The sequence below is a fragment of the Gasterosteus aculeatus genome, chromosome 11, assembly GCF_964276395.1.
Source record: "Gasterosteus aculeatus chromosome 11, fGasAcu3.hap1.1, whole genome shotgun sequence".
NCBI lineage: Eukaryota > Metazoa > Chordata > Actinopteri > Perciformes > Gasterosteidae > Gasterosteus > Gasterosteus aculeatus.
The window spans coordinates 11,963,211-11,989,243 of record NC_135699.1 but is presented as its reverse complement, the minus strand read 5'-3'; the positions used below and the strand labels follow the sequence as shown (position 1 = coordinate 11,989,243).

Below are 26,033 nucleotides of genomic sequence, written 5' to 3'. Positions count from 1 at the left end.
TAAACCAGTGAAACATCACTTTCCTTTGGAGAGTTTACGAGCTGTGCTCCTGATCTCTGTCTCTCAGCACCATCGAGGCCGACACCACCTCTCCAGCAACAAGGACCTGAGGGCAGGCGGGGTTAAAGGGTTCTACACAAAGAAAGAGGAGAAGAAAGAGGTTTTTGTGGGTGAGTCAAAAGCAACAAAGCGGGGGATCAAAAAAGGGGATCTGGACCATCTGAAAAGCTGCTTCATATTGTGGCACCCTGACCATCCTCCACCCATCAGAGGGGGGGGGGGGGGGGCACCACGGCAAAGTGTGGAGCAGTGAGGGCAAGTGGGAAGATTGTAAAGAAGCAATCATGTGCTCCGCACCTACACGTGTTCAAATGAGCCGCGGGGGACTCGGGGGGGAGACGAGCGCAGCGATTGAGAGCGTTAAATAAAATATGGCCAGCCGACGTGAATTGATCACCGAGAAATGAGGGACAGGGGAAGGCGATTCTTCAAGAGTAGCTAACGCAGCTGTGAAATAAAAAAAAAAGAAAAGAAAAAGAACCACAGCGGTAAGTGTGCGCGCTCGCTCTCCAGTACTTAACACGACATCATCATTGGTCCTTGTCACACAAACTCGATTACGCCGCAATCTTCCGGCGCTTTGATATAGGCGTGATTGTGTTGCGCGCGGGTCGTTGTTTGCCGTGGGATTGGACGCAGGACCGAACAGATACTCTGCATGTGCGATGTGGTGAGACTCTGCAAAACGAAACCAGGCCAGGTGATGGGAGTTCATGCGTTGCTGGCTGTGTAGCGCGGCCATGTTTCCCCAAATGCGCACACGCTCAGACACGCAGAAAACGGGTGTTATTGCCTCAAGCGTCACAGAAAAGCGGCTTATTGTGACGCTCGCATAAGAGAGTCTCTGAATATCTGGAGCACAGTAGAAATGACAAAATACCAAAGGGTCTACAGCCATTGACATAGAGTGAGCACGATGGCAACATTGTTGTGCAAAGTCAACGGTTAACGCGGTCACCGGTTACACTGACGCACCTGTTGCTCGCGGTCGTGATCCGGTGAGAATTCTGCACCTTCAAGAACCAACCGGACATTTTGATGATGTCATCTTAGTTCAAAGGCCTGCTGACACGGCTTCAATTGCCCAAACGTTTTTTTTTTTAAAAAGTGATGAAAAGCAGAAGATGCAATGAGGAGAATAATTGAGATTACCACATACGGTGAGTCACAGAGGATTTCCTCTGCAGCCGGTTGTTCATCAGGAAGCTGTCATACAGCGGGTGACATTAATAATGAATGGGTCCTGGGATGGATGTTTGTTTAGCTCGCCTGTAAAATTGAACCCGGAATTTGAAGGTGAATGGGCAGCGAGGAATTGAGTTTGGGGCATACACGCCATTGCCCTCAACGGTCAACAAATCATTATCGGATGTATGAACATGTGCATCTACTCAACAACAACTGAGATTTCACCTCAGACCACAGTCACTAGGGAAATTACTACGATCTTAATCATTTACACGGAGTTGGAGCTCTGCATGTCAGGGCTGGCACTCCTTCCGCTGAGTGAGGACTCAGAGAAGAGTCTCCCTGGACTGGGCAGTCCAGCTCCTGTCCCTGTCCGCCACTGGGGACCAGCTGGTCCGAGCAGGCTTCTAATACCGCCATCATTAGACTTTTGAAACGGAGAGAGGTTTGACGCGGTTGGGGGCTGAGCCTGAAGGCCCACGGCCCTGTCCACAAATCACATTGCTCTCGCAGACAATCCCATCGAAACAAGGCGACTGAAGAGTAACTTTGTGTCCGGAAAGCAAGTCGCCAGTCGCAGAGTTTGATATTAAGGATGCAATAGCTCTAAGTAGGGGCTCATAACCTCGTCTCGAGTGAACTAGAGGTTTTTTAAAGCTTTTACAAGCTTTTAAACATATGAGATACAAACTGTTCTTCATTGTGCAGAAAACTAAGCAGCCTTATAGCCTTATCTAATCCACTTTGAATTTCCCATGTCGGCTTTAGCTGATTATGTTGAGCCCCAATCAGGTCTTTCGCTGTTTGCTGTAGACGTGTGTGTATGTGTGTGTGTGTGTGTGTGTGTGTGTGTGTGTGTGTGTGTGTGTGTGTTTGCAGTAACGCTTAAGCTATTGATCACAGCATCCTATTTTGTGTGCAGTTCCTGATTCCGATCACACTACTGAGGAAAATAGTGGTTAAATCGTATGTTTAATGCATGTGTATATCATTTAACTTTTTTGCAAATGTGCATATATTTTGTCACATGCATGAATACATACTAAACCCAGGTCAAAGATTAAGAAGCTTCCAAACTAATATTGCACTTGTTACCTTGTGACTGCCAAAGGTTTTTGGTCTTGTCTGAGTATGGGGTCAAGAGTGATTCAACCAGAATGATTTTTACCCTCTCCAATTCTTTCATTAGAAGGCAAGTAATTGAAAAAAGACAGAAAAAAAAATCTGACACCTTTGTATCACCCGGCAAGATAAAAAGTTCTGAGTGACCTTAAACGTGTCAATGACCCTCCAACAAGATCCCGTGGAAAAAAATCCTAAATTTAGATTTGGCTTTTTTCTCTATTCTTTCCATTTCATTCATTTGTGAAGCACATGAAACACATTTGAATGATAGTTGGCCGACCGACAACTCAAGACACATGACAGAGTCCCAACCACACTGATTCATTGTTGCTTGGAAGCAGGTTGGAAACCACCGGTTCAATCTTTAACATTTAAATTGTGCTGTACTGATCATATACACTATTTCATCTGAGTAGCAACTAGTTATTAAATCTCTAAAAAAAATGCCAAAAAACCCCACCTCTGACTCTGAGCTGCTATTTATTATTTATTCCATCATATTTCAGTGCCGCCTATTTTCTATTTATCTGTCATAGGTATATTCACGTCATGTTTTATGCATTGAACGAAGCCAGCTGCATTGATCATCTTGAGCACAGATATTCTTTCTTATAGGATGACCTTTTTTAATCTAATTTGATCACGTCCTCTGTGCCGGCGCGCTCTGTCCCGCAGCGCCCTCTGGCGGCCGTTCCTTTTCATTACACCAGAGCCACAAAACGCTGAGCAGAATCGGATGTGGTCATCTGTTGTTTTGGATCGATCGACCCAATCCTTGCTGGACGTTGTGTCGTAGGGACCCGCGGACAGAGAGAGGGACCAGACCGGGCCGGTACCTTGATTCAGTCCGTAACCGAAGGTACCGAGAATCAGCTGCTGCTGCTGTTGTTGTTGTTTCGTACCGTTACTCGGAACCATGTTGGACCCGCCCTGAAAACACAGGGTGGGTGTGTAAATATTTAACTGTATCTGTGGCTGTTACAATGAAGCAGTTTTGTAGAAAAGCAGAATCGGGATCGTTTCTGCAGCCCAGAAGATGCGTTGCAGTTCATCCGGGTCTTTCTCTGTGGATTTACCCCAAATTGAGCTAAATGCTACCAGACTTAATATCTACGCAGATAGGAAGCATAGGCTCCCCTAACGTAACAATACATGCATTGTGCTTTGTTGATCTGACTACTTGTGCTGAAGACGCCAATTAAATTAAAAGTGAGATGTTTGTTAACAATGTATAAATAGAAAGTCGCTGCGGCCCTTCAAGTCGGCTGCAGTACAACGATGACCTGCTGCAGAAAAACTGCACAATCACTCATGCTGAACAGCTTCATGTCATTTACTGGATGCTCGTTCATTATTGAATGAATCAACCCGTTATAAGGATTTCTGAGCATGTAACTACACTATGGCGTGTCCTTGTGGCCGGGAGGTTTGAATTTACTTGGATTATTTATTAATAATCATTTCATGGCTTTTTTCATCCTTCTAACTCTATGTGTCTGTCTGTTTTTTTATTTCTTTCTGAACAACTTTGTGATGTTCTGCACTTTCTATACAAATAAAGCCACCTACATTCCAGGAATAAGAGTTGTATTTTAGCTCTAAAGAGAGTTTGACACTTTGACACATGACCTCATGCTTTGGAGATTTTAAAACTCTTTATAACTTATTAATTGAAAAGGAGTTATATGATTTTTTTCCTTTAATAAATCATAACCTAAATACCCATCCCATTATTTCTGCTGTGTTGTTGTCTTATCATGAATGCAATCATGACGCAATCTTTGTCCAGTAAACCTTCAACGAACCTTGAACCAGGCCTCACACTATAATGTGCTTCTACATCTAATTTTCTCTTTCTCCATCGTCCCGTGCATCATGTCAACAACGTGCTCTTCCTGTTCGTAGGACACATTGATCCTCGCTGCACCGACAGCTCAACTCGGATAACGCTTCCCGTCAACATGCGCTCCTGCACCACATCTGCCGCTCTGCTGTGTCTGCTGGCGGGGGCCATGGCAGCTGTTCAGACCCCCCACGCAGGTGAGAGAGTCCACGAGGAGCCGGGTCTGCAGCACTCAACAATGGTCTAATCTGAAAGAGCAGCGAGGAATTAAAAAGAGGTCAAGATGGCAGCATGCTGAGTATATGATGTGGCACAGTCTCGATGACGAGTTGAGAGCTGCAGGGTGGTGGCTTTCGCCTCAGTGGACGTGATGTTGCATATTTGGGTTAGTTAAAGATTTATTTGGTGCAGATTAATGCAGGTTCATGACAAAAATCCTAAACTCAAAGATTCATGCGAATGAAATGATCTGCATTCTCACTTAAACAAATCAGGGTATTTGTGATCTGTAAAATAGCAAGAAATACACATTTATTGATTCAAAAATGTCAACGCCGCTGTATCAGAACTCCCAAAAACTGTATTTGCCTCTCACACAAGATCTGCACAAGCCACGAGTCTCCTCACAGGAACACGGCTGAGACATTAACTATTCCACCAGTGTTCCTGGACAAACAGCAGGCGAGCTCCGTGATCTCCCGTCAGAAGAGGAACGTCCAGCCTGGAGCAGGACAAACTTCCAGCCTGGAGCAGGTCTGCATGGAGAAAGTGTGCAGCTACGAGGAGGCCAGAAAGATCTTCCAGGACTCGTATCGCACGGTGAGCTCTGGGACTTCACTGTTGTCGCCCTAAGGGTGCATCCTTCACTTCAAAACCTCTCCGTGCCTTCTCTTCGCTTTGTCTCTGCCTCTATTTCAACGCACTCTGTGAATTACGATCAACTGTGCACTTATCATGCATATTTTCTCCGGCAGGATATCTTCTGGGCTGTCTACATTGGTGAGCGCTGCCTTTTAAAATGTTTTTTGGCTTCAGTCATTAGCAGTACATTACATCTTCTCAACGACCATCTGTCCGTGTTTAGACGGAGACCAGTGCGCAGAGAATCCCTGCAAGAATGGAGCCATGTGTTCAGATAGCGTGGGAGGCTACGACTGCGTCTGCAAGTCGGGTTTCACAGGGGTCCACTGTGAAAACGGTGAGGAGGTGACCTCAAGTTCAGCGTGACCGCCGTTGTTAATTTAGCCCACAACCGGTTTGTGAATGCCGCAAACGCCTGATTTTTTCTTTTCCTGTTTTTTTTTTGTTCTTTGCCATGCAGACCAGACTCTGTGCACCTGGAAGAACAAGACGGGGTGCTCCCAGTTCTGCAAACCTGGCTACACGTCCTATGAGTGCTCCTGCGCGCGCGGATGGAAGCTCAGCCGCACGACCAGGGATAAGTGTGAGCCGGCAGGTACGCCTGTTGCTCCCAGTGTTTGAGCCCAACTCAAACATAAATGGATTTGTCCGCCCTCCAACAAAAGACGGCTAATAACAATTTCCGTTTCAGAAATGACGTCGTTAGAAAAAGTCCTTTTAACCATCTGACGTTCTTCCTGCAGTTCCTTACCCTTGTGGTAAGGTATACAGCCTGAGGCAGTGGAATGAAAGAGTTTCCAGCAATGTTCGCAGCAACTTTGAAGGACTCAGCTGTTCATCTTCAGAGTGTCCCTGGCAGGTAGGAGAACACCAACTGACAATGTGGGGTCCAAACAAACTAAGGTCATTATTGCTGCGTGTCATGGTGTTCGTTTGCAGGCTCTTCTGAGGGCTCCAGAGTCTGCAGGTTTCTGTAGTGGCGTCATTCTGAAGGAGAACCTGGTCTTGACTTCGGCTCAGTGTACCAAGAAATACAAGTCTTTCCAGGTGGCGGTCGGTGAGTTGACAAAACACAGAATCATTCTTTTACTGATACTACTAAAAAGACAAAAAAACAACTCGCACTACAACAAGGATTAAATGAAACAAAACAAAAACATACCCATTATCCATCCATCCATTGTCAAACCGCTTATCCTGCACACAGGGTCACGGGGGGGCTGGAGTCCATCCCGGCCAACTTCGGGCGATAGACAGGGTACATCCTGGATTGGTCGCCAGCCAATCGCAGGGCTACACAGAGACACACAACCATTCACACAACTACGGGCAATTTAGAGTCCCCAATCAACCTGATCCCTAGAGCATGTCTTTGGACTGTGGGAGGAAGCCGGAGAACCCGGAGAGAACCCACGCAGACACGGGGAGAACATGCAGACTCCACACAGAAAGGCCACTGGGTGGAATCGAACCCACTGTGTAAGACTGTAAAGCTTTACCAAAATCCAATTAAAGAATTCCATTCCATGCCATCTATTTGGAGAATGAATTGACTCATCTCCTTATTATCATAAAATGGATTTTCACTAAAGAATGTCATTGACAAATGATCACAGTTCACAGAGGTCCACCAGGTTGCATCCAACAGTTATTTACATCACAAATGTGCTTCTTATTTTTTCAATTCATGGATTTATTGACATAATATGTCAGCAAATAATAATCCATCCCCCTGAATGTCACGTCTAACCTCCTCCTCAGGCAAGCGCAGCACCAACTCTGAGGACGGAGAGCAGCTGTATGTAAAAAGCGTTCACGTCCACCCGCGCTTTAAAGACGGCCACGAATACGACCTGGCTGTGATTGAGCTCCGCGACCGCATCACGTTTAAGAGGGAGGTGACTGCTGCCTGTCTGCCAGAAAAGGGCTTCGCAGAGCGCGTCTTGATGTCGGGAGAGTTACCGGCCTTTGTCACCGGCTGGAAGGAACCCAATCAGGGGTCCGTTTTCGAGGGGCCACTCGCCCTTAACCAACTTGCATACAGCCACCTGCCTGAGTGCCTGGAGGCCCACCCCAACCTGGTGACCAACAAAATGGGCTGCACCGCTCCCCAGACCAACGCTGACTGCACCATGAGCTCCGGCAGCCCCCTTCTCACGCTCTACAGGGAGGTGTTTTTCCTCACCGGGGTGGTGAGCAATCCGGTGGGGGCCGACTGCAGCAAAGGCTACGTCTTCCAGAAGGTGTCTCGCTACCTCGGCTGGCTGCACGCTCTCATGGGTTCCCGTTAGCTGGGGCAGTGACGGAGAACATTATAGTTTAGGGGGATGATTGTAATGCAAGTAAAACAGGCAATTAGATGAACATTTTACTTTAATAGTTGCAAGATATTGTCTTTTAAAATTAGTCTCCTTACAACCGTAAAGTTTTACTCTAGGTTATTTCTGTCCCTCCTTCATCCACAAGGTGGTGCTTTTGCATCAGAGCGTCAAAGCAGCAAGAAATGCATTGAATTATTCAGCATGTGTTTTGTGAAGTGGACATACCTTTTAATAACCTTCTATGTTTTGTTATTTTTAACAACTATTGTACTGGTTGACATGCACCTCGTAAAACACTCACACTTCTGTGAATGTAATAAACCTTAACAACACACCAGATGACAGTTCTGTCGTTATTTTCAGCCTGAAGTATACAGCAGTGTTTTTGGAAAATGTTGAGAAATATTTTTAAATCGTACATTTTGGGAAATACTGTCAGATGTTGCCTCGTAGGTCCTAAGATAACACATATAAGATAAAACAAGCAGTAGTTAAACAAAACCAAAGGGCCCTTCTACAAACCCAACCAACGGACCACTACAAAAAACATTATGATGCGACATCTAAGCTATGAAATAGCAAAAACAAGATTAAGTGTGTGTATGGTGTGTACACATGAGTCTGTAACATGCAGATGTTTAGTGGGTATAATGTCAACCATATTTTGCCTCTTAGATTAGCAAGTTAGTATGCTGACATAGTTGATCTTTAAACACTGGTAAGAACGTCATTAGTTTTGCAGTTAATATTTGCTAAACCATATCATTATAAAAGGCTTTGTGTGGATGTTGATCTATGAGGGGCCTAGTGAATGTGAAAAGGGATTACTCTAGATCCTGAGACTGACTGAAATGTTGGGCATTCAATAGCTTGAGCCGGGTTCGGCTACATTCGCCTGGGGACCATGTAGGTAGGTACGAAATATTTAGTCAATCCATCCCTCAGATGTGGAGACATTCTGGTCTGAACCAACTGATTGGCTTCCACTTTACCAGGGCTAATAGCATGCAGATAAGAACACACAAAGTACTTGAAACAGAAGGGTTAAAATGGTCAAGGACAAGTACATTTGAAAAAAAACCCTAATGATGACAGATGGGTATTTAAATTTAAAGGCTCTTCTATTTCCATTTATACCTGTCTTAAAACTAGTTACTATAAGTACGATAAGGAAAGCATTGAATCTGCAGCTCAACAGTAGTTACTGTAGCTCTTAAAAAATATATATGTAAATTAGGCGATGTTGGCTGGCCCTCTGTCACATACCCCTGTGTTGTCTGGCAACATTTTCCCACACAAACCCGCCCCTCTGCAGTCTCCTCACAGCCTCCCTGGTGAACAAGGCCGTGCAGGAAGAGAGAAGGGGAAGAATGGGCAAGAGAGAGAGTAAGAGACGCCACATAACAGAAAAACCTGGCCTGCCACTTCTCGATCGGTGCGGTTTAAAAAGGGCAGCTCTGAAAGCGGGGCCCCGTGTTGGCTGTTGCCATGGTACTCCCCTAGGAGATGGCTCCTTCCTCCCAAAAATGGTTATGCCTCCTTGCTGGGCCGTCCAGGGGAGATTCATGTGAGTGGAGCTCCTTCCTTCCTGAGTTCGGTCCTGCCTTCCTGTCCTGCCAGCACCATTTATATGCTCAAGCTTGCACGGAGACACCCATAAAACACACCCGTAACAAGGTAGCAGCGAAACTCACACATGCTCTGAGTTGGACTGCTGAGTTCAGGCCGTTTGCAAGTCCAGTTGAAAGTACCACTTAAGAGCTACTGCATCGGTTCTGCATTGATTCTATTCCTTGAATCAAACCACCTAAAAACTGAACAAATGGGGAGACGAGGACGCTGAGAGGAAAAATACAACGGGAAGTGGGAGGAAAAATGGATAGAGCGAGATGTGTTGGACAGGCCCAGAAAGCAAAGAGATGGAACTGGCTTGTAGACGAAGAGCAGGAATAGAGCAATAAATGTTTTACTATAGCTAGATTGTTGCAAATATTTTTAGTAATAATAATTGTACTGCAATGTGTCTGGAATGTGTGCACATCTGGCCAGTGCCCTACTAAATCAATAATCCTTCACTCTCCCCAAACCCCAAAAATGAATGCATGCTGTGATTGAAAATCCTCCTCACCCTGTGTGTGAGTGTGCGCCTGTACATAGTATAACTAGCACATACATGCTTAATTGTGTTGTGTGCTACTGGGGGTGGGGGGGGGGGGGGGACTTGACTGACAGACTGTGGGAAGGATAATCTGTCTGTGTGGTGTCTGATTCCACGCAGGGGGTTAACAGTATGTCTGAGCGTGTAGGTCAGATTGACAGCTTAAAAGTCTTGTGCGATGTGAGTTAATGAGCGCTCCGGTATCTGAAGGCACGCTTATGATCTTGCCCAATAAACCCCCCGTCCCCAGAAAGTCCATGTCCCCGATCTTTCTCTCCTTTCAGGACTCCGCAGACACATGGTTCTTTTAGTTCACCCCCCTCCCCCATCTCAAACTCTACCCCCTCACCAGATCAGCTTTCAGATGGTCGGGCAATTGTGCAGTAGGGTGGAGGTAACGCCGGACCTCGAGAGGTTAACGCCTGGGCTGGGATGAACTAGCTGAAGGAGAAAGAAAGGGACAAGCTGCGACTTTATATAACTTGGCTGTGGTCACATTCCCCCTCATGTTATTGTTTTTTATGACAAGACTGAAAATCGGCAGTAATTTCTGGCTCCTCTGGGCCCGGCGTTCCTTAGCTTGAGCTAAATGCTAACATACTGTAAGCATGCTCAAAATGAAGATCCTCACATGCCTCACGCTCTCAAGTAGTCAGGCATTTCAGCGGGCTAACATTTGCTAATTGGCACGAAAGCGTTTGCTTACCATAATTATGAGCAGTGAAGTAAGAACAGAAATACCATGGACCATGAATCTCTGTTCACGTCGACCCATGTGTTATTTGAAATACGTCGACATGAGCCTAAAGTTTTCTGACCGACCAACAGACCGACATTGCCAACAAGATCATCCTCTATCCTCCTCTGTCCTTGAGGAACGCTGTAAAGACAACACGTATCCTCCAGCGTGTGGACTCGATGAGTGGATGATAGAGGAGCAAGGTAAATCCTTGAGCTGCCTTTATTCCACTGACCCCCCCATGACCTTCCACTGGTTAAATCCTGTTTTGAGCCATGGAGAAACCTGAGGAGCTGACAGAAAGGTCTGTGTGTGTGCTACTGGCCATGTGGTGGTCTTTAAAGAGGTCAGATAAGACTGCTTTGTGTGAGGTCTTTTGCGTATGTGTCTTCATATAGGTTGTCTCAAAATGACATGGTCACGTTGACAATTAAATAATTGTTGAGGGGACATGTCTCCATTTGACAACCTCCACCTGTGTTCGATGTGCATCTGGAAACAAAATGCCATGTAAAATAAAAGTTTTCCTGCTAATTTTGGACACCTGCATCCTGTCATAGTTAATACATCCTGTGCGGTCATAGACTCTCATCCTGATGCTGGTCGCTGGAAACAGCTGCGACATGCGGCCTGAATGTCGGCCATCCTGCCATCATCATCATCATCATCATCATCATCATCTTCTGTAGTTCATTGTGTTTGAGCGAAGAAGACTTAATGAGGTGAGGTAACCTCCGGCCAGCATGGGGGGTGGGGGGGGTATGTAGCATATAATGAGGGAAGGACGAGGGTAAAGACAGAAAGAAAGATATAAACAGAAACCAAATGAATCAAGTTTATCTTCAAAGCTCAATATTCAGTAGTGAAGCCTACTTAATTATGCAACTCTTTAATATACTCAAACCCTAAACTGGCCAGTTGCTCCTTATGTACATAATATCTCACAGCTAATAAAACGTGGTGAGAATGAGCATGGTATTGATGATGGAGTGCTGAGAAAGTGAGAGCCATCAATCCCCTCAATCGACCTGTTTCCAATATAGACCCCATCCCTTCCTCCGCCTCCTCCACCCCCTCCTTCCCATGCTATCACTCTCAGACTGCACCTGTCAGATTAGCCTCAAATCTTCAGCTGCCACTCCATATGATACGCCGCCTTAATACCCAGAGCCTGCATGTCACCTCACTTTGCATCTATTTAGGTGTGTGAAAGAGATAATTATGGGGGAAATGGGGGGGGGGGGGGGGTTGTTGGTTCATAGCACATGAAGAAGAGTAGATCAACACCCCCAAATCCTTGGATTGTTTCCTATTCAATAAAATGAGAGAGTGGATGTTTGCATCTGCGTTCTCGGGTAATATGTGTTTTAGGAGCTGGTGTTTCAGGGTGTTTTGTTGCTGACTGGCCAGATCTGCAGAATTATTTTAGAACCCAGTGCAAATTGTGACAAGATTACCAGATTACTTCCACTCAGCTCATATGCACCATTATAAAGGCAGCATGGAAGGCCGTGTGGGGGTGGGGTAGTAAGGGTGTTGGGGGTTCAACCACTGAAAGCCTCAGTGGTAGATGGACTGAAGCAGCTGAGGCGACAAGCATGTGACTGGGGGGAGAATTAATAGGCACAACAGCAGTTTTAGGCTGCGTAAAGTAGTCAGAGGTAACCAGACTAACCCTGAACGAGGGGCTAGGGAACTTCCAAAATAATATTACTTTGTAATATGAAAACGTAATATGAGACCTTTTTTAATCAAATAGTAGACTGAGCATTGCGTATGATGCCACAACTCAGCAGGTGGGCCCTCCGGTAAGGGTTGTGTTTCCCTGGCTCCAGATTTCAGACTAAAAGCCCTGATTTGCAACTAATGGTGTAACCTGTTCCTTGAATGACAGCTGGCTTTTCCCGGTGCGTGTCAGTAGTCAGGTAAACGCCTGAACGTGAAAAACAGTAAAACGTTTTAGATAAAGTGATAGTGAAGAGATGCAGCCTTTTATTCATTAGGTAATGTGTTGATGTTGTTTTTTGTGGGGGTTATATACATATACATACATACATACATACATACATACATACATACATACATACATACATACATACATACATACATACATACTGTACATATAAGCACCATAAGCTGATATGATTTTGTATGAAATGACTTATCTAGCTCAATCACTTTATTCTGAAAGATGTGCCCGGAAATAGAATCGTGCCAGCACAACTTTACACCGTATTGGCATTTTTTCTATGATTTAGCGCAGTCAACCATAAAAACCTCCTATATTTGGAACTTTACAAGAGTAGCAGTTGTAAACAGCTCAAACTGTGCCTGCACCGGGTAACACCGAAATATTAAAATAAAAAATATTGAGAGTTGTGTGTATGCGTGCTCGTGTGCAAAAAAAAAGAAAGACCCGCTGTGCGTCCAGAAAGGAATTATCAAAGTGAGCCCATACTGAGGGGCCAGCTGGGTTAATTGATCGGAGAGTAAACCAGCTAAAGGAAGGGAGAGCAGAGAGGAGTCAGTGCTGTCACTTTCTGCGCGCGCGCGTATGTGCGCGCGCGTGTGTGTGTGTGCGGAGAGAGGGATTACCAGTACGCGCGTTATGCGGAGCGCAGTTTTGGTGATGCGCTCGGTCAAGAGAAGTGCGGAAGGCAGCCGTGAGCGTCAAATCGGACATTAAGCGGCGTATTCGGCGCAGCAGTCGGAGGAAAGGATCCGGTAGGTTCGGCGGCACCGACTCTGCGCATTACGGGATTTCCACTCACTGTGTGTTTTATTCATTTTTGATGAATGCTCCTTTATCGGTGCAGAATGAAAGTCAGAGATGCGCACCGCTGAACAAAGGATTTAGGGTGGAAAACGACCCAAGAATCCTTCCCGTGTATTAATCCTGACACGCCGGCAGGTTTTTTTTTTTTGTTTGGTCCAAGCCCCATTCTCCCTGTGAGGACATCCGACACGGGCTGATAATCGGGTTCCTCTCGTTCCAAAGCTGGAGCAACGGGAATCCTCTGGGTCTATCGTGTGCGAGTCCATGTGGATGGAGAGAGAATACGCAAACACAGCGAGAGGGGCTCATTCCGAAATGTGACATTTTGACTTCCCCAGTCTCCCATCGAACCTGACAACTGTGCATCTGCCTTCGCGATCGACCGGATCGGTTTACGTCGATTAAGGTACGTGCTGCTCACCACGTAGCCCGCGGGATATTGATTAATAAGAATAGGGGTCGGGGACTGTGATATATCCTCGTGGACATGGCGCGCGTGATGCACATTCATCGGACAGGACTATTTTAGATGAAGCCATGGGGTTTATTTGAATGCGTTTTGCTTGGCTGTAAACGAGGGCTCATTACCCAATGAGGTGGAGATTTCATCAATGACAACCCCGGAGGAAAGGCGATGTCGATGCACCAAATGCATCGGTGTGTGAATCAGAAAGGGCACGCAGTACTTCGGATATACATTTACGCATAGAGCGCGCTGCAGAAATGTACTTCCTTTTCAGGTGGAAAACCTCCATTTTCACCCCACGATACACTGCGATGCTTTAGGAGTGTCAATCACACAACGTTCTCCATATTTGGATCGCACGCCTCAGTAACAATGGTCTTACTGCTGCAAACCTCAAACAAACACACTCTTCTGGAAGCCCCCAGGGACCCTCCCATGTGGCCTGCATTGTTATGAGGAGGGAGGGAGGGGGCAGGGGGGGCAGCATTCTCTAACTGTGTGTTTGTGTTAAGCTGCTCCTTAAGTCAGCTAAAACCAAGAGTGTCCCATTAAGGACATGTGTCCCTCCCACGCCAGGCCTTATGAAGGGAGGGCTTGTTGTCCAACTCTGGAAATAAATTGTGCTTAAACAGCCACTTGTGTAGAAATGTGACTAAAAGAGTTTGTATGGAGTTTGTAAGCGTGGATTGACTTTTTGTTGGTCAATAGCTGGATAACCTCCGTCGGTGCAGCATTTGTGTACTCCGAAAGCTCCCGGGCCTATTTTAGAGTGTTCTGTTTTGAATCATTAATCAATATTCAGCGGCGTGGAGCTGTTTATTCTCAGGCTGACTTAGTTTGCTTCCTCATGGGGAAAGAGGCGTCTACAGTATCTCCTCGGGGCCGATGCCATATGCAGCTTGTTTAGACGGTTGTGTGTGCGTATGTGTGTGCGTGCGTCCGGCCTGTTCATGCACGCATGACACAGAATCTATTAGCTGGATTTTTGCATACACGATGACACACAGAAACACATGCTCTCGGCACGAGGCTCACTCCAATTTGCTCATCCGCCTCTTCCTCTGATCGCCATCACCTTATCTACAATAGAAGATGCGCAGTGACTTTCCACAGAAGAAGAACACGTGACACGAGGGGGGGTCGGTGGCTCTGTTTCAGGATTGGGGCTTTCTTAGGTTTGGGATGCCTTCACATCCGACCGGTCGCACCCCATCGGGTGTTGACGTAGGAGGAGGAAGTGAAGGAAGAAGAAGGAGCAGAGGGAGGGGTCCAAGTCCCTGGCGGTGTTAATTGTTAAGTCAATTAGCATATGGTCTAGCTGTGAGCCCAGTCACATGGTAATGAGGCCTAATTAGGATGGTTGGGATTGTCTGAAGAGGCCGTGGAAAATGCTCCTACTGTCAGTTTGTTCCTGCTGACACCCAGGAGGCAGTGAAGTGAATGGACTTTTTTTTCAGTCTCGCCGATCAATGAGCTTTTCCACAGTTCTCCTGTGGAACCTGACCTCACTCAGTCCTTCTTAATATTTCAGCATGGCGGTACGTCATGCCTTGACGTCTGCTGCATTGCTCTTTCTCTCTCTTCATCCCCTTTTTTATTCTAATTTTAATCTGCCACACAAGCCGTTCGGTGAAGTCATACGGGAAGGTTAGAGATGTAAAGAGATTGGAGACTAAAGCACCTTTCATACATGCAACCCCATTCACTACAACTCCGAAATTATTTTGGCATTACTCTAAGACGTTGTATGTGAGAAGTCAGACCAGTCTTGCAACGCAATTTATTTTGAGTGGGAGGCGGTCTGAGCTAAATGCATTCTTTTGCATTTGTTCAAGAACAAAAAACATCTGAGAATCAAAGTTACTGTTATACAGTATGTATATATTCACAGGAAACAATACAATAAAGTTTCAGCTGTGTTGACAGATTTATTTCAGCAAACTTGCACAAGAGATTTTTCTTTCTCAAAATGCCGCCTCGGAAATGTTTTTGCAATATTTTACTTTGGAAGTCTTGATCTGAATACACTTCAAAATTAAGGCAATAACAAGTCACGAGTTCGTTGACCACAACGACAGAGTGTCAAAGTCTCCTTGAGGTGGAAGGAGAAGGCTGTCTTTTGCAGATAAGCATACAGGCCGAGTATCAATCAATGAATAATTCAAGCATTATTTAAGGGTCCAGATGAGAAAAGACAACAAATAAGTATTAGATTACATGCAACAACCAAAGTGTACATAGAGGCCGAGCAACACCTTAGAAACCAAAGTCTCCACAGCTGGGACTATATCAAGTTTGGTGACGTCAGAAACATGCATGTAAAGCAAGCAGGAATAATATTTTTCCAACTCAAGACACTAGAAAAGGCGGAGGGAGCTTAAAACTGATAAAAGACCAAGAGATATTTTTCATATAGCGCAGATGTGTTTTTAATACAAAATAAGTCTCATATAATGAGACAGAACATCCAAAGAGCCCGTGTTAATGTAACATGACTGATTTCAGGTCTTATGTAACCCAAGCCACTGATGTAAGATGCATATTTATGCGTGTTGTCGGAAAAGGAAAGGTCTGATACGGTTAGACAGCAGGATGTATAAAGCCGAGTGTCCTCACAGAGATCGCAGGTCCTTCAAAATGACCCGCTCACCTCAACAGCTGGACCCCTGTGTTCCCAGCCATAAACATACACACTCATACACAAGTTCTCTGTCAGTAGTTTAAGTACAAAAAGAAAAAACCCTGCAATAATCATCTCATTATCACCATGGTAATTAGAAAGCATCTGCTTGTGTGCTCCGTCTGACAATTACAGGAGATGATAATTGTACAGGACGACGAGCTAGATGCCCCCATTTCCACCTATTCAGCCTGGAGCAGATTTGAAGGACTGCAATGCTGCACATTTGCTCTTTCTCGCCGGTATTCCTGTCATGTTGCACACTTGTCACATTGCCATCACATGTGTGTATGTGTGCGTGAGTGACACGTGCATCATGGATGCATGTAACCCCACTACATACAAAACTAAAATGGACCTCAGTGGCAGCAGGCTGCTTGGTACTGAGGAAGAGGATGCCTGAGAAACAGCAGCCATGCAGCAGAACTGGCAGAAGCTGGATTCTTACCCAGTTACATAAGATACACAGCAAGAATAAAGGCTATGGGGAGGGACGGGGGGAAGGAGGAAGGGGCACAGGGACAGGAGGGAAGAAGGAGAAGCCAAAATGGAAGGAAGAGGGGGGTGTGTGTGTGTGTGAGGGGGATGGAGGAGAGGGAGGGGGAGAGAAGAGGGGTCGGTGGGGGGGGTGAGGTGCATCTTTCACAGCACATCTTCAAATGTAGCAGAGAGATGAGACCGCTCTGGCTGCTCTGGAGGAGAGGCGGTATCGAAACCAACCGAATTGAGGATTTTAAATGGAGGGGCGGACAGAGATGGCTGCATGCAGCGGGAGTGACGGAGAGGGAAACAGGGGAAGGGAGGATGAGACGATGGATGAGAGGATGAGACGGCGGCAGCATCGTCTGTGCTGCCGCCAAAGTGGAAGGCCAGGGGCTGTTTTTCTCTTTGTACATGACTAATATTAGTGAGAAGCAAGGGGGGGCATTGTGTGCTGTGGGTGGGTGTTATGAAGTGTGTATCCTGCATGATCGCAGGAGAATGGGGGATTTTACATATAGGAGTGTGTGTGTGGTCCTCTGTAGCCTTCAGCTTCCCAGTTTGCCCAATTAAAAAGCAGCCAGAGCAACTACCTTTGCAAGAAGGAGTTTCTGGGTGGAGCAAATGAAAAAGTGGTCCCTCACTAGAGTGCACAAGCTCTTCTCTGTGTGTCCCTTGTCTGGACAGTGCAGGTTTGACAGGCTTCGCCATTAGGAAGTGTGACAGAGAGGACGAAAATATAAGTACAAAAAAGCAAAGAAAAGGAGCTTGTTGTGGATCCCGAGTGTTTCAGTGAACTCTTTCTCTCTTTGTCTGTTATTTGCAAATTGGGCGTAACCGTGGTTATTACTAGAAAAAGAACATAACAAAAACAATGCATCGTTTATCAGAGTTGGGGAGGCGAGGGAGGCCGGGTGGAGGGAGGGGGGGGGGGGGGGGGGTGACTCATCCTTCTTTAATTAAGCACTGATTGTATTGTTGTTAAATAACCTGCGGAATGGAGCTGCTGCGACAAGGCAGGAAGGAGACGACACAAAGCGGTAGGCTGGAATAATGGCAGGAAACAACGCAACAAAACATTTTTGTAATGAGGAAGAGGGTGTAAAACTCTGAAAGATACATAAAAGAGCTCTGATCAATTTAATAATAATAATCAACTGAAAAATAAATTATGGTTTTTCATGAGTGGTAAACTATCAATGCATTACAAATATACTTTTTATTTGGATATTAGCACAAACTCATCAAAAGATAAATAGGTAATGACATGTTTGTATGTGGACATGATTGTGTTTTGATGTAGAGATTTTGGGAACATATGTTTAGTTTACTCAAAAAAAAAGTTCTTAATAACATTTGTGAAATAGAAAATCAGCAGTGGTGGAAGTCCAGGTCCTTTACTTAAGCCAAAGTACTGATACAACACCATAGAAAATGTCACTGAAGTAATATATTTTGGAAAATAAACTTAAAGTCTTAAAGAAACTACTTTCTGTACGAGTAACTTAAAAAAAAGTGTTGACATGGCGACGGCCGAGCAGCAAACAGCAATCAATCAATGGCGACAACGCTGACAGAGCTAACGGTGTTAGCCTGGAAGTTGGGGGTGGGGGGCAGTGATGGCGACGCCGGCTGAGACAGTGTTATCAGGTGTAACAGTGGAACGTGCACAGCAGAAAGGGGGTCGTCGGCTAGCGAATGGGGCACTGAAAGACAAGCGCGGCTGGCCGGCTGTGTCAACAAAGCCCAGAGAAACTCAGATTACAACACAGAGCTCTCTCTCGCGCTCTCTGTGTGTTGTAATCTGAGGTGTGTTGACTTCATTCTCTGCTCAGGTAGATATATTACTCTGTTATATCTTTACGTAGCAAATAGTTGAGGGCTGCTATATTAATGCACTAAAAATTGAATATAACACCTTGTAGTACAACTACTTTGCATTGTGCTCACCAGTAAATGTTTTCCATGACATTCCACCACCACAGATAATGCAATGGATATCGGGTCTGCTCAGAGTACATCGTCTTCCTCCCTCTTCTGTCCTTAATTTTGATGAAATAAACCAGAGTATCTTCGGGCCTGCGTTGTTCTCGCTCTCTGCTCCAATTAATAAGCCACTCGCCGTGAGGGATTTGTGTGACCTGTAGCCCTGGCTGGTGGGTATTTAAATCTACAACTATCCCCTGACGCCTAGACCCTGTAGCCTACTCTCTTACTGACTTACTGGCATGGAGAAAGAACATGAAGCCAGGGGTACCCAGCGTCCTTTATGTGGTATGTAAACATTGCAGTGTGGTCTATATGTGGACGCGGGGCAATTTCTCTAAATCAAAAACTGAGTGAGTGGCAAGAAAAGCATGTGTGTGTGTGTGTGTGTGTCCTTTCTACGTGCAGATTGTTTGACACTCTATGAGCCAGCTTGGAAACAATTTTGGAAAGCTTAGTGATGGAGAGACAGTTGGCAGTAACCTGTAAGAACGACGCCCGGGTGTTTGTCTGTTTGTGTGCCGCGTCCTGGTGAAGCAGCACGTTCACTCATGGCTCGTCAGGTGAAACGACAGCGCTGATCATCTCGGAAAAAGACATTGATGAAACAAAGAAATGCAAGTTTGTGTGTACGTGGCCGCGTGGCTCACGGACAGTTGTGGGAGAATAAAGCAATGAGTTGACTGACAGCATTGATTTGCTGCTGTGCTTTTTCACCGTTTTTTTCTCCCCCCCGGGACACAAAAGTACTTCTGGTGTTTGTACTTGTGCTCGAGGCGCTGTGTATTTGTGTGCAGTGCATTATGCATTGTCTCACGCCTTGCTAGATGCCCTTTAACGCCTGAAAGCGAGGAGAACTGCTTGTATGCACTGATTTAGTTTGTATCTCGTTTTAGTTTTTTCATAAAAATATGCATGATGCTGCAGCTGTCCTGTCAGTGCTCTGGCAGCCGGTTTACTGGACGAGACTGGACAAATAATACAGTGTAGGTGCTCTGAGTCTTCCTTGTGAATAAACTAAAGACAGCTTATTTGGGCCTTTTCTCGTTTTGAAGGTACTTTCCTGGAATAATGTGATTGTTTTTTACAACAGAAATGAAACCGTAAAGCTCTTAAAAGAGGGAGGGCTTTAGGCGGCAGTGAAACAGGACGTGTGTGTTTTGTGTGTTTGGAAATTCTTCAGTCACACACACCGCATGACCTACTTTGTTTCCTCTCCGAAACACAGCAGTGGCTGATATTGTCTGTATTGTCACTGACAGGCGGATGATTACTGCGTGAATGACCACAACGGCTCATGCTCTTTCCGCCTCCGTTCCTTTAACTCTATCCATTCCCTGTCTTTGTGTCCTCGTCCGTCTCCGTCTTCTGATCTGTTGACCTCTCAGAGATGGCGCTCGTCCCGCTCTTGCTCCTGCTGCTGCTGACCGCCGCTCCCCGCGCCACCGGTCAAGACCCGGAGGACTCCGAGGCCCTCCCGAGGGGCTGCGGATGGGGCCTCGTGCGTCCCTACACACTCCTCTGCGACCTGGACTCCATATGGGGCGTGGCTGTCGAATCGGTTGCCGCCGGCGGGGTGTTGACCGCCCTCCTGCTCGCCCTAGTCCTGCTGTGCCGCTTACACCACATCAGTGAGGCCGAGAAGCGTAGCGGCGTGGGACCCATCCTCTTGCTGCTCCTCGGCGTCCTCGGCCTGTTCGGCCTGAGCTTCGCCTACCTGATCGAGCAGGACGAGTTCTTGTGTTTGCTCCGCAGGGCCCTGTGGGGTCTCCTGTTCGCCGTCTGCTTCTCCTGCTTGCTGGTGCAGGGGGTCCGCCTGCGGAGGATTGGCCGTGAGCGCCGGAGCCCTGGAGGCTGCGCCCTCACGGGCCTCGCGCTGGGCTTGAGTGCCGTGCAGGGCATCATCGCCGCCGAGTGGCTCCTTCTCACCGTGCTGAGGGAGGGACGAGCCGCCTGCCAGTACCTGCCACTGGACTTCTCACTGGCCTGCAGTTACGTGCTGGCCCTCCTGCTAGCCGCGCTGGCGGCCGCCTCCCTCGCCCTGTGTGGGAAGACGCATCACTGGCGCTGCAACGCCGTCTGGCTGCTGGTCACCTGCCTGCTATCGTTGCTGCTGTGGGTGGCCTGGGTGGGCTTCTATCTGTACGGCAACGCCTGGCTGGGGAGGTCCCCGGAATGGAACGACCCGGCACTGGCCATTGCTTTAGTGGCTCAGGGTTGGCTGCTGCTGATCTTCCACGCCATTCCTGAATCCCATCTATGCCTGAGACCCCCTCCGCAGCCAACTGCCCCCGACTACTTTGACACCTCCCAAAACTCGACGCGGATGAGGGAGACCAGCTTTGACGAAGACATCCCTCTCTCTCACAGGCAGTTTGTGGAGAACCAGGGCTACGGATACAGCGACGAGAACACTGCAGGTAACGTACAATCCCAAGAGTTGCCGGTGGAATGTAGGCAGGAGATGGAGTTACACAGCAACTCTGTCTTTCTTCAAGGCTTGAGGAGCGCTGCCGGCGCCGGGCAACACAACAGCAACACCGCCCCCAGGCCCAGCGCTCCTTTCCGCAGCAACGTCTACCAACCCACTGAGATGACCATGATCCTGAACGGGGGAGCGGTGAGTACATCCTCCCAGTCCCAGGTACACGCCGCTTACACGCCGCTCTCTCATTCGACCGCGCCGACAAAGACTGCATGCACATTCGTGCGTTCCAGACCGTACGCCATTGCACACGGATGAGGGAGAGGTGTGAGTATGTGTGTGTGTGCGCGCATTATCAGTTGGCTGGATGCATGGTCATGTGCCTGTGTGTGTGTCGTATTTTGTAGACATTTTGTCGCAAATGGTCACCCGTCTGACATTGAGTTTGTGTACGTGTGTGTGTGTGTGTGTGTGTGTGTGTGTGTGTGTGTAAGCGATTCCATGTTCCCCTTTCTGTGTAAATCAGCCGCGATGCTTTCTGTCCATTGAATAATGCAACTGTCTGCCGGCCTTTTGTTATGCAGGTTGAATGTGCACTCTGGCTGCCGCAGGTGAACTTATTTTCCGCCCAGTGTTACAGATTTAGCCCAACACAAAACTGGAGGCTAAAAAGCTGAAGCCGCACTCTCTATTGAATAGAAGATATAGTAGTCACTATTCCTAGCAGGCGTGCTGATTTAATGGGCAAAAGAGAACGCGGATCCTCCTTAACTGGCCTGCTTACAACAACATCAGTGTTTTGTGCATTTGTTTTAAAGGCAGATTTATATATTCCAAGGAGGCCTTGCCAAATGCATTACATTGGAAATGGATCTTAATATAGCAATTCAAGAGGATAAGATATTTATAAAATGAATGCACAGAATTAAATAGAAGAGAGTGTGCGATGTAAGTGCAAGATGGATAAAGGTCTACTTGTGTAAAATTTTTGGAATTTAACTTTATTCACTTGCAGTGGGTTAAATGAGAAAGTTGATACCGCTGTTGACACCTCCGTCTTGCCTGCAGATTCAATATCAAGCAACAGTTAGCTTAGCTTAGCATAAAGACTTGCGATGACAGCTAGCCGGGCTTCATCACCCGCAATTTCACACCTTGGATTTGCTTGGATTTTACAAGCGAGGTATGAAAAATAGCTTCAGCGGATGCTGTGTAGATTTTGACACAATCATGGAAGCTGCAAACGGTATCATCTTCTCATCTAACTCTTTAGGTTAAAGATGGGAAGCCTTGAGACGGGTCTAATACCGTAAGGAGGTTTGTATCCTCTTTGCAGTGTACAATAAGTGCATGCAGCTTGGTTTGCCTAAAGATCTGGTAGTTAGCCAGATGACACCGGAGGGTTTCTGTTAAGAGGGAAATGCAGACAAGCATGTGTAAAATGGGTAAATGTGCAGCAATCGTATGTGTGTAACGATGCCAATATTAATGGTATCAAAATTCATTTACAAGCTTAATTGTTCCTTCTACAGGTGCCCTCCGCCCCTCCAACCTACACAGGGAGGCAGCTGTGGTGAGTGGGAGGATTGAGAAGAAGAGGTGTGGTAGAAGATGAAGAAGAGGAGGGTGGGTGGGGTAAGGGAGGGGTCCAGAACGAGGGGGCCGCCAGGTTGAATGGGACTTAAATCACGGATGCCAACGGGGCTGCATCCCTCTGTGTACAGACTCAAACAATGACTGTGTGCCAATCAACTATTGTATGAGTGTGTGTGTGAGTCTGTGGAGGACAGAGCTAAACGCCCTTCTAGCACACAAATCTCTATAGAAGGGTTCAAGAACTTGAAATGTGACCAGCCAGTAGCAAAACAAAACACATGATGACTCAGATCGGAAAACATCAAATCGCAGTATACCTTTTCATTTTGTTCCATTTGCCCCCCTGAGACTATACAGCACTGTAAGCATCATTGGAAAAACTGTGAAATATATTGCCTTTTCCTGCTCGCTCTCTCTCTCTGTCCGTCAGTCGGGACGTCCTTTCTGCTGCTCTTCACAATGCTGACTCAAGTGAAAACATTTGGCTCTGTCCTCCATCCACCCACAGTGTAGGTGAAGACGCAGCACATGGGCAACTGTACAGCTCAAGCACCGCCCGTTTAAAATATTCAAGCCTCGGTGTATGTATAGAATATGAAAAAAAAAGACGTGTTTCCTACATCTCATCTCCACCACTCCAACAAACCTTCCCCTGCAGACTGTTACCCCTCCTCGACCACTTCTTCTTCCTCCCATCTTTCCGGTTTCACTGCACCGTCTGTGAAAAGCGTCACTCCTCCCCCATCCTCACGCCTGCATGGACACTTTGCAAAATTGTGAAACAATCTAAATCCTGAACTGCGGGTCGGAGAAGAAGTTCCCATCGGCTGCTCGCGGCCCGAAGCACCTGCGCAGAGGGATCGAAGCTGCCGTCACGGTGGAGCGCAGCGGATCCCGACTGGACGGGGAGGGCGTCATTCATCGGTGGGGAGGCGCCGCTTCGTGAATCTGGGTCAACTGCTCTCCCACATCTCCGGAGGCCGCTGGCGTTTTGAACCAGCCAGTAGAAACTGTCACTTTATGTCAGCGGGGAATCGGAGCGAAGGAATCGACACGTTGTCCTGCGCTAAGCTCCTATATTTGTGTTCATGCGTGTTGGTTTTATGAGTGACGGGGGGGGATTTACAAAAGTCAAGATTGCTTTCTGGTGCTAAATAACCCTCCACACAACTCGCCTGTGTGGCACAGAACTGCTGATGCACAAATCAAAGCTATGAGTGACAGGCTATAGGGTGAAAACTGTGGCTGGTGTGTGGAGATATAGAGCCTTAGGAAGACCTGGTCTACAGCGCACGCTAGAAAGAGGAGAGGAGGAAGACGGGAACGGAGGCGAGGAGGGAGGACGTAGCGAGTGACGGGCCGAGGGGAGTCTATGCGACAGGGTGAGATCTGTTGGAGAAACGTCCCCCCGGTCTGTGTGCCTCCGTGTGTGATCTACGTGGTTGTGTCCTTCATCTGGTGAAGCGCCTCCCTCGCTCCTCTTCCTCCTCTTCCTCCCTGTGGCCGGGTACAGCGCACGTGTAGCCCTGTGCCACGAAGGACTCGTTTCACGCCCTTTTCCTTCATCCCGACACCAGCTCTCTCTCTCTCTCTCTCTCTCTCTGAGACGCTGTGTACATAGTAGTGCTGTAAAGCTTTGCTTGCTCGTTTACTTTTTTTAATGGTAGCCAGTTTAGAAAGCAGTGAAATGACCCACTGGAGAACTGACCACTGCCAACTATTTTTATCGGGTTTTTTTTAATTTTTTTTTTAACTTGTTTGATCTGTCACACATTTGCTTATTGTTACATTTGCTTATAATACATTTATTTCTCTCTTGCTGGTGTCTTTTAGTTTTCAAACTAGCATTTTTTGAAATGTTTTGCCAACAATAGACATGCTTTCTTTGGGGGGGGGTTAATGTTCAAAGAAATATTTGTCATTCATAGGGATCTGCGCTGCTCTTCACTGTAACGGCTACAGGGACACAAACCAATTTATTTTCCCCCAAAATTATACTGACTGTGAATAATTGTTGGTACTTAATGCAGTGAACAAATCATCCTTCAATACTATTATTCAAAGTTAGAGGAGGCAGGGTGGAAAAAAACTGCAAGGAGCCACCAACAGTCACCAGGATGACGCCAACCCTCGACCAGGAAGAGCCGAAGGGTCGGTCCTTGACCGCCGCTGTACATTCACCTGGCTGTTCTTAAACCGGACTGGTTTCATCGGGGCACCTCGATGCCCAAAGAGAGCGCGCCCCACCAGAGAACAACGGTCCTCAGGGTTTTGGATGGTCAGCAGTAACACTTTGATCGGCGGAGGGAGGTTTCAGTTCTTGCGATGTTTTCACTCAGTGTGACTCTGTAGATCACTTGTCGACTACCTATCTGTGCATGTTTATCACCATTTCTACATGTAAGACCTTTCTCAGACGTACTTTTGAATACTAACTGTTTATGTAAAGGTCATGTGACAGCAATCATAATTTCGATGTATATCAGATGACACACTTACTGTCTGTGCTTTCTTAAAACACAAAAAAAGAGAGCTGGCTCTTGAGAAGCAAAGAGATTAAAGTCAGGGGAAAATGGTCCAAAATAGTATGATTCAACACGGCATCATCACTGGACCTAACAAGACTTCCTCTGTTAGTTTGAAGACTCGAGGGGGGAAAAAAAAAAGAGAATCTTCGGACTGATATTGTCTCTGTGTTCAAAATCAAATAGACTGTGGTGAAATTTGCACAAAACTTCTATATGTTCAATTTGTCATCCCTGGGCAGCCCACTGAACACCCATCCTCGCTGGGTTTGACGTGTCCTTTCTGTCCTCTCCTGATTTGTCTTGCCTTCAGACTGTTCCAGCGGGGCAGCTGAACAGGGTGGTGTTGGTTTTCACAGCTGTGACTGTGCAGTGACGCAGCATGCCTATGTATAGAACTTGATTGCCCTGATTACATGAAAAAAAACAACAAAAGAATAAACGGTGAACTCATGTTTCTGTAACTGAATCAGGAAAAAATAAGTACAATAAAGTGTCATGTTTGTAGTTAACTCCGATTTGGATGTGGTGTTTTTTCCCTGGTAGTGATGCAGACACACCGGATTATTCTGGAATAATACATCACTTTTTTTTTTTTGTACTTTTCTTTCCCCTAAAGGACACTGTTAATCTGGGTGAGATAAGGATATGTATTAAATGGGGAATGCTACAACAATACACTTCCAATATATATATAGTCATATAACTCACTGCATGTTTAAAGGGTTTTGAACAATGTTTGTGGCACACATATATATATACCCACACAGGATTACACTCCACGAGTAAACACAGTTATATTCT

The 26,033-nt window shown here is 46.5% G+C and overlaps 2 protein-coding genes across 8 annotated transcripts; both read left to right on the top strand.

The window, feature by feature from the left end:
* Window positions 1-322: 322 nt before the first annotated feature.
* On the top strand, window positions 323-7,735 carry proza (protein Z, vitamin K-dependent plasma glycoprotein a). Of its 4 annotated transcripts, none has more exons than XM_078083810.1 (10): window positions 362-548; window positions 3,049-3,232; window positions 4,279-4,413; window positions 4,878-5,035; window positions 5,191-5,215; window positions 5,301-5,414; window positions 5,538-5,672; window positions 5,821-5,936; window positions 6,017-6,134; window positions 6,839-7,735. In XM_078083810.1, exons 3-10 carry the CDS (start codon window positions 4,335-4,337, stop codon window positions 7,366-7,368), a joined length of 1,275 nt encoding a protein of 424 aa, XP_077939936.1. In that variant the 5' UTR covers window positions 362-548; window positions 3,049-3,232; window positions 4,279-4,334; the 3' UTR covers window positions 7,369-7,735. The 4 variants fall into 4 exon arrangements, with proteins under 4 accessions (XP_040045939.2, XP_077939936.1, XP_077939937.1 ...); XM_078083811.1 differs by having other exon boundaries at window positions 391-548; window positions 4,307-4,413; XM_040190005.2 differs by lacking the exon at window positions 3,049-3,232 and having other exon boundaries at window positions 323-548.
* Window positions 7,736-12,695: 4,960 nt separating this feature from the next.
* gprc5ba (G protein-coupled receptor, class C, group 5, member Ba) lies at window positions 12,696-25,741 on the top strand. 4 transcript variants are annotated; one of them, XM_078083813.1, is made up of 5 exons: window positions 12,714-13,019; window positions 13,232-13,477; window positions 20,072-21,103; window positions 21,182-21,303; window positions 22,641-25,741. In XM_078083813.1, exons 3-5 carry the CDS (start codon window positions 20,074-20,076, stop codon window positions 22,683-22,685), a joined length of 1,197 nt encoding a protein of 398 aa, XP_077939939.1. In that variant the 5' UTR covers window positions 12,714-13,019; window positions 13,232-13,477; window positions 20,072-20,073; the 3' UTR covers window positions 22,686-25,741. The 4 variants fall into 4 exon arrangements, with proteins under 4 accessions (XP_040045943.1, XP_077939939.1, XP_077939940.1 ...); XM_040190007.2 differs by having other exon boundaries at window positions 12,865-13,019; window positions 21,182-21,327; window positions 22,641-23,112; XM_040190009.2 differs by lacking the exon at window positions 13,232-13,477 and having other exon boundaries at window positions 12,696-13,019; window positions 21,182-21,327; window positions 22,641-23,112.
* The last annotated feature ends 292 nt before the right edge of the window (window positions 25,742-26,033 follow it).

What these genes read in the sequence shown, in the direction of transcription:
- proza (XM_040190005.2), top strand. Translation starts at nt 4,335, where the DNA reads ATGCGCTCCTGCACCACATCTGCCGCTCTGCTGTGTCTGCTGGCGGGG. An exon ending in GGATAAGTGTGAGCCGGCAG is followed by an intron (nt 5,673 to 5,820) that starts GTACGCCTGTTG and finishes TTCTTCCTGCAG; the next exon opens with TTCCTTACCCTTGTGGTAAG. An exon ending in GTCTTTCCAGGTGGCGGTCG is followed by an intron (nt 6,135 to 6,838) that starts GTGAGTTGACAA and finishes CCTCCTCCTCAG; the next exon opens with GCAAGCGCAGCACCAACTCT.
- gprc5ba (XM_040190009.2), top strand. Translation starts at nt 20,074, where the DNA reads ATGGCGCTCGTCCCGCTCTTGCTCCTGCTGCTGCTGACCGCCGCTCCC. An exon ending in CAGCGACGAGAACACTGCAG is followed by an intron (nt 21,104 to 21,181) that starts GTAACGTACAAT and finishes TCTTTCTTCAAG; the next exon opens with GCTTGAGGAGCGCTGCCGGC. An exon ending in GTACATCCTCCCAGTCCCAG is followed by an intron (nt 21,328 to 22,640) that starts GTACACGCCGCT and finishes TTCCTTCTACAG; the next exon opens with GTGCCCTCCGCCCCTCCAAC.